The sequence below is a fragment of the Mytilus edulis genome, chromosome 12 (assembly GCF_963676685.1).
Source record: "Mytilus edulis chromosome 12, xbMytEdul2.2, whole genome shotgun sequence".
NCBI lineage: Eukaryota > Metazoa > Mollusca > Bivalvia > Mytilida > Mytilidae > Mytilus > Mytilus edulis.
This window is the reverse complement of record NC_092355.1, coordinates 5,367,384-5,375,451: the sequence shown is the minus strand read 5'-3', so window position 1 is coordinate 5,375,451 and position 8,068 is coordinate 5,367,384. Positions and strand designations below refer to the sequence as shown.

The window sequence follows — 8,068 nt, the reverse complement described above, 5'->3', positions numbered from 1 at the left end:
TTCATGTTTTGAGACGTGTATAATATGAATTATTATATATAGACAACTTCAACTGTGCATAACTTTCACCAAAATCATTTCTTGAATGGGAAGTAACTCTTTTCATTTTAATTCCATGAATGGTCCATGAAATCGTGAAATTGATTACATAAAATTATGAAGTAAATTATACATCTGAAATTGTTTTTTCAATCTATCTGTTTCCTATTATTGTGATGTTGGGCTTTTTATAGCCGACTATAAGTTACGGGTTTTTCTTCATTGTTGAAGGACTTACGGTTGTCTATTATTTTTACATCCACTTTATTTGGACTTTGGTGGATAGCTCCATATTTTTATATAACAATTTGGCAGCGTTATAAAAGATGCAATATCTTCATTACGTTTGTATTATGGAGACAGAATACAACTTTATCTACTTAGAGAAGATACTATTAAACTCACTTTATTAAGTAACATATGGAGAACAATTCTCAATATAAGTGTACCGGGTATACGAATATAATGAATGAGTTTATTGACTCTGGAAAATTAAGATCACATTTACTCATATTGTTTGAGTTTACACCTTGTCTAAAATCACTAGCAGATTCCTCTTCTCGCTCGTTCACTTTTATTCCTCACTTCTGTTTTCTACAAATAAAATTGTAATACTCGATTAAGATTAATATATTTCTGTCGTCATTTTCAATTATTTGTCAAGCCGTAGAATATCTATCTAATATATATATTTTTTTTCATTGATCGCTGTATTTCGTGACACCTTTGAGATTATGACATAATATTCATCAGGTACAATCTAGTTAAAAGTGCGATTACCAATATATATGCAGGTCTGAAAATGATGCGGTGTGTAACGAACAGTGGCAACTATTACAAATATATATAAAAAAAAAACATAAACATGGATATGAAACCTGCGATGTACTCGATAAACACGACACACTAAGTTTGATTTATATAGTGCTAGATGAATTACACCTAATCCTGTAATTGGTCCGTCTCTTAATATTCGTTAACCTGGCAGCGAAGCAGCAAAAACCAATGTTAAAGTCGTAATGTTTTTTTACAAGTATTTGTTTAGATTTAATTTTATTTTTGAAATTTGAATATCCAAAAAAATGTTTTAAACATTTTAAACGAAAAACAAAATATATATTTACCTCTACTTTCACAGTTGTTCGTTGTCATGGAAATCAGAGTCAATAAGTTTGTTTTCAACTGATTAATTGTTACAGTTTGTCTTTGGTATTTGGTGACTCGGAAATATTTTATGTCTGCTTTTTGTTCCAAAACATAGTTCCTGAAATTGATTTGAGTTTTTAACGCATTACGTTTAGCTGTTTGTGTCTTTAATTTCTTTAACTTAGCATTTACAACACCCTTTTTATCCCAAAAGCCAAGTTTCACAATTTCCTGTGTCAAAGACTCTTTTCTTTCCTTTGATTTTGCTGCCAAAGCTTTGGTTCTGTTTTCCTTATCGATGCTGATTTGTCGCAATTTTGAATCGAGTTCTTGTATTCTTAGTTTTTCAGTTTCTTTCATACTTTTCAAATTTTTTTTGGACCATGAAATTAGTTCCTCGACTTTTTCGTCATCTTTTTGTTGCAACCAGTTGGCTGTCCGATTCATGTTGTACATAATATGTGCCTCATTTGCTATCTTACTTGCGTTAGGTCGGTGTCTCAGTAACCAGTCTAACTGACCAAACACCCTCTCTGGCAATTTATTGTGGGGCAAAACTGATGAAAATTGCTCACGGTCAGTTTCGTGGTTTCCGGAAAATTGCCCATCTTCTAAATGGTCAGCAACCTTATCTTTCAAAGCCTTACAAACAGATGAGCACATTTCAACAAGAAGAGCTGCGCAGGGCGCATCATTTTCGCTATGCACCAAAGAAGCCCAAACATCATCTTTTTTAATGGCGATATCTGGGAAAGGTACATACTCTCCTGTCAATAGTTCCTGTGTACGTTCAAGGTCAACAGATACGTTCTCAAGATAAGTGACCAAAGTTTGATATCGTTGGTTCATATCAAAGATATGGGTAGATTTGTTCTCTAGAACTCAAAATAGAGGAGTAGTTATAAATTTGTTGAATATACCAAGTGCACGAAATCCTGTAATTATTTCTGGGACTTTGATGGATTTCAGAACAGCTCTCAACAAACCGTTTAACTTGGATACATGTCCTTCAGACTTGACTTCTGTCAAAAATTTATGAATGTAATCTCGTAAATGAAAAGCTGTACCACCATTATGAAAAACAATATTAAAACGATTTCCGTGAAATGGTTTGATATCCACAGTTTTTATATCATTACGATTCAGATAAGTTTTGAATTCAAGAGATGTGCCGCATTTTTCATCACCACCAACTGCGAAAGCCTTGCAAACGCATCTTAAAGCTCTAAGAATATCGGCCTCACCTGCTTTTTCATGACTGAAATCGCTATCAAAATCTTCGATATTTTTGGTTTGCATGAACACTTTGTTTATAACATCTGCAATATTAACTGTTAGATGTAGACCACAAAAAAAGTTGTACATACGCGATAGAATATCTTTTTCAACATCAGGCAAATCATCGTACTTTTCTACATGTTCCTTCAAAAGTTTCTCTCGGTAGTCCTTTAAAAGCTGGTTAAAAACTATCTCTGTAGCAGCTCTATCAGACATTGTATATTTAATGTTTCTTAGTATATTAAATGATGTAGATGTTTGTAAGTTCTGATCGACTAGACACTTAATCCTGGTTTCAATGTCATTAAGAATACTTTTTAAAGTATCTAATTGTGTCTGGGCAGCTTTGTTTGACATCTGCTTTAGGCCGAGTAGAAAAGGAGTCTTATTCTCATCCGTTGTAATGAAAGAAGAAAATGTTTCTCCAAACTTTCGAGTTTCGTCGGTGTACAATGTCTGATTAGCAGCTGCTGTACAAATTTCTGCAGTCTGTACTTGAGATATTGCTAAACGCCGCATATTACAATTAGAAACATAATCCTTTTTAGGATATCGGTCGTCTTTTGATCTTAATCCGCACATACATAAAACATTTTTAATTGCTGGTCCAACTTTCTCAAATGAAAGTCCACAGTCAAGAAGGTCCATTACACACTGATCTGTTTGACTGTTAAAAGTATATTGACCATTTTTGGATTCAGTAGTAAGATCAATTGTACGGTCATTTAAATCTGTAAGATAATCAATCTGCTCTGCTTGCTCATTTACTATTTTTGAATATTTTTTAATTTCGTCTTCATTGACCTTTATTTTTTTTCTGAGTTCTTGTATCTGTATTTCTTGAGTGCTGATTGCTGTTAATTTTTCGTGACGGGTTTTATTGGCAATACCTTCCCAATACTTTATTTTTCCATTCAGCCTTTTCTTTTCCATTCTGCATATGGTTTTAACTGTTTTAATATGCATTTTTTCAAGCAGCAACCTTTTTTCTAAGGATTTTATATTTGTTTTAGGACGTGTATATTCTTTTTTGCGTCTCTTTTCATAGTAGATCCATGGTTATTTTTTTTTGCATTGGTAGACATTTTCAATTTTTTCTCTAGGTTTTGTATTATTTTTTCTCGGTTGATATTTTCTATCTTTAATTTTGTATTCTCTGTTTTTGTAACTTTGCTCTGTATTGTTACTTTATTGAAAGCATTTTCTAATTTCGTAAGAGTTTCCTTATTTACAGTACTATTTTCTGTTGATTCGTTGCTGTCAACAATTATTTCATTTGGATAGTTACAGTAAACTTTATTGAGGAACTCATTTTTTCTGTTGTGGTAAGTCCCGTTTCTTGTTTTGGACAGGTTTAATTTTACTTTGTAAAGTTAACGCAAACCAAAGTTAAGCTTTCGAATATTGTTATCACATAGGTCGTCTTTAATTGACAGAAGCTGAAATGACCATTTAAGAAGATAGCGAAGTGACGCTCCATGCTGTCTGCGTAACTGATCTAGTTCAAACAAAACCCCATTTGTAAATAAGTTGATTTCAATTTGGCTAAAATTTATTTCATTCAGTGTTAATGCTTCATGTTTTTCAGTATTAAATCCAATGTTCTTAAGCATCCCATATTTTTCTTTCATTTTATTTTCGGCTCTCTGAAATAAATATTTACATATTCTATAAACATACCTTTTTATAGACTACATGTACAGATCGATATAATTTTTTTTATAATTTCTTATTTTTTCAATAAGTATTTCAATTAAAAAAAGTTTCTGGTTTGCCTTTTTTTATTTAACATTTTTCTTTTTCTTCGTGTTCTTGAAAAAACAGATTTTAATTACAACTGACCAGTACAGTTTTGAAACAGTTGTTACATGTTCGTAAAACAATTTAACATGCTTTAATTTCCTTTATTTTATTTATTTCATGATATAAATGTATGAATACAATTTATTATTTTCGTGTCTATATAAATAGTCTTGATCGGGGAAGCAAGATTTATTTTATCTATTGGTTGCTAAGCTATCGTAAACAAATCGATTTGCGCGACACTTTGCCTTTGCAGTACTTTGCATACAAAGGATGGAGATTGTTTAAAAAATATATAAATAAATGCCGTACCTTATTAATGCTTTACTTTATTGTCGGATTTATCTCAATTTTAAATCGGGAAGTTTTATTGTTTGCATTATTATTTTTCCGTGCTTGTAATTGAACAACTTTTAGACCTATGTGTGCAAGCGAAATGTCCGATAATGTTATTTCCCCCCAACTTTTACGTTTGCATCTGGACGACGTTTATAGCGAAAACGTTCACCTTTTTAGAGTGACATGCGGTACTTCAAACAAAAATCGCTTTTATCTTTTAAAATTTTATTACTGTAAAAGACCGGTTTCTAAAAGAAAAACGTTCACACAATCGAATGAACTAGGTATAAGCTACGGAAAGATAAGGGAATATAACATTTTGTTCGTAATCCTGTAAAAATATAAAATTTAAGGTAGTTAGTGGTTGATTAGAAGCTTTATACCTACCTAAAAATCTTCATGAGCTAAAAAACTTTACTTTTAGTTATCTCTGGTGTATTTCTGATTGCTTGGCTTGAAGCGAGAACAGACGAAATATGTCTAGTGCTGCTAAAAAACGGCCGTCTTTCCCGAACGTCGCGAAAAAAACTCTTTTGTAAACGTAAATAAAGGTGAAAAAATATTTTATTTCATGCACATGATTACAGTTTGAAACAAAATAGAATCTTTTCTTCCTAAATATCTACTTTTATTCACATGTTCTGCCTCCAAAACAATAATTCGGCAGTTTAAAGAAAGTTCATTTTTTCATTTTTTGTCCAGTGGCAGATATAACGTCTTTGACGTCGCAATCCCACAGAGTCCCTACTTTAAGGAAAAACATATTAAATTTTTGTACGCATTACCTAAAATGCAAATATTTCTTCATTTTACTGAAAATTATTGACCGCCATTGGATTTTGTTCTTTTTATAGTTTAGAATAGTTTTTTTGTTCATTAATTTAAAGGAATGTCAGAGAAATCATACTAAAATTTTGTTTGCATTGTTTAAAATAATCAAAATTCTTCTTCTTTTTATCAAAATGATACATTGCACTATTTTATTTGAAATCAGTTATTTTTACCATCTTCAGACAAGTCTTCTAATCAGAATTCAAATATAATGAGAATTAAAATACTTAAACTTTTATTTTTGTAGAATAAGAATGTAGTTATTGATTTATTTTGATGCATATTATTAACTGTCATATGATTTCAGTACTTTTTGTACATAATGATTGGCTGTTCTTCTTTAAGGAAAAAAATATTAAATTTTTGTACGCGTTGCCTAAAATGCAAATATTTCTTCATTTTACTGAAAATTATTGACGGCCATTGGATTTTTGTACTTTTTATAGTTTAGAATAGGTTTTTTTTTCATAAAATTAAAAAAAATGGCAGAGAAATCATATTGAAATTTTATTCGCATTGTTAAAAATAACCAAAATTATTCTTCTTTTTATTAAAAATGATACTATTTTATTTGAAATCAGTTATTTTTACCATCTAGAGACAAGTCTTCTAATCAGAATTGAGATATAATGAGAATTAAAATATTTAAACTTTTATTTTTGTGCAATAAGAATGCAGTTATTGATTTATTTTGATACAAATTATTAACCGTCATATGATTTCAGTATTTTTTGTACATCATGATTGGCTGTTCTTCATAGAATAATCTTACTTTAAGGAAAAAGATATTAAATTTTTGTACGCGTTGCCTAAAATGCAAATATTTCTTCATTTTACTGAAAATTATTGACTGCCATTGGATTTTTGTACTTTTTATATTTAAGAATAGTTTTTTTTCATAAGTTATAAGAATATCAGAAAAATCATACTAAAATTTTGTTCTCATTGTTTAAAATAATCAAAATTATTCTTCTTTTATCAAAAATGATACTATGTTATTTAAAATCAGTTATCTTTACCATCTTGAGACATGTCTTCTAATCAGAATTCAGATATAATGAGAATTAAAATACTTAAACTTTTATTTTTGTGGAATAAGAATGAAGTTATTGATTTATTTTTATGCATATTATTAACTGTCATATGATTTCAGTACTTTTGGTACATAATGATTGGCTGTTCTTCATAAAATAATCTTACTTTAAGGAAAAAGATATTAAATTTTTGTACGCGTTGCCTAAAATGCAAATATTTCTTCATTTTTACTGAAAATTATTGACCGCCATTGGAATTTTGTACTTTTTAAAGTTTAGAATAGTTTTTTTTTTCATAAGATTGAAAGAATATCAGAAACATCATACTAAAATTTTGTTCGCATTGTTTAAAATAATCAAAATTATTCTCCTTTTTATCAAAAATGAAACTATTTTATTTGAAATCAGTTATCTTTACCATTTTGAGACAAGTCTTCTAATCAGAATCGAGATATAATGAGAACTAAAATACTTAAACTTTTGTTTTTGTGGAATAAGAATGCAGTTATTGATTTATTTTGATACAAATTATTAACCGTCATATGATTTCAGTACTTTTTGTACATCATGATTGGCTGTTCTTCATAGAATAATCTAACTTTCAGGAAAAAGATATAAAATGTTTGTATGCGTTGCCTAAAATGCAAATATTTCTTCATTTTACTGAAAATTATTGACTGCCATTGGATTTTGTACTTTTTATATGTAAGAATAGTTTTTTTTCATAAAATTAAAATAATACCAGAAAAATCATACTAAAATTTTATTCGCATTGTTTAAAATAATCAAAATTATTCTTCTTTTTATCAAAAATGATACTATTTTATTTGAAATCAGTTATTTTTACCATCTTGAGACAAGTCTTCTAATAAGAATTGAGATATAATGAGACTTAAAATACTTAAAATAAATGATTGCATTACTTTTTGTCCATCAGGATTGGTTGTTCTTCATAAATTATGTTTACTTTAAGGAAAGAGATATTATTTTTTGTACGTGTTGGCAAAAATGCAAATAGTTCTTCTCATATTGGAAAATATTGTAATTTCAATTGCAATCAGTTGTTACAAATTATGTTAAAGTTTGTTGAAAAATTGACAGAATATTTATATTGCCGCAATCAATTTATCATTTTCCCTTTGATTTGCAGAGTAAAATACTGGAAAACAATGTATTTATCTTTATTGATATTTGTTAACAAATTAATTGTAATCAGTCAATTACGAAAGTATGCAGTATAAATAAATGAACTTGTAAATCCGTTTCATAATTTACAGTTTGTACATCATTAGTTTTATTAATTTCAAGCTGAATATTTTATCAAAATAAAACGTTTGTTTTTATTATTAATCCATCAAAAGACAAGTTTCACAATAATCAGTTATCCGAATTATTTTGTAATTGAACAATTAATGCTCAAAAACAAGCCATAAACTTTTAAATATTTCAATGTTTCCATAAATTTCAAGAATATACATGATATGTATACTATAGAAATATCTGAATAAGTTTATTCAACTTCAATGCCCTGAATATTAATATTTTTATAGTAGGGCGAACGGACTCTGTGCGAACGAACTCAGAGCGAACGGACCTAG

General features: G+C 29.1%; 1 protein-coding gene across 2 annotated transcripts; it reads right to left on the bottom strand.

Annotated features, from left to right (window-relative positions):
* Positions 1-509: 509 nt before the first annotated feature.
* LOC139499537 (uncharacterized) lies at positions 510-5,253 on the bottom strand. Of its 2 annotated transcripts, none has more exons than XM_071288258.1 (2): positions 1,164-5,253; positions 510-633 (listed from the first exon to the last, which is right to left on the bottom strand). In XM_071288258.1, exons 1-2 carry the CDS (start codon positions 2,032-2,034, stop codon positions 614-616), a joined length of 891 nt encoding a protein of 296 aa, XP_071144359.1. In that variant the 5' UTR covers positions 2,035-5,253; the 3' UTR covers positions 510-613. Both variants share the same exon structure in this region; 1 of them encodes a protein (XP_071144359.1).
* Between the last annotated feature and the right edge of the window lie 2,815 nt (positions 5,254-8,068).

Bases quoted from the DNA above. Each gene is read 5' to 3' on its own strand.
- LOC139499537 (XM_071288258.1), bottom strand. From the start codon at position 2,034: ATGAACCAACGATATCAAACTTTGGTCACTTATCTTGAGAACGTATCT. The intron at 634-1,163 runs GTAAATATATAT...TTTTATTTGTAG, and splicing joins GAACAACTGTGAAAGTAGAG to AAAACAGAAGTGAGGAATAA.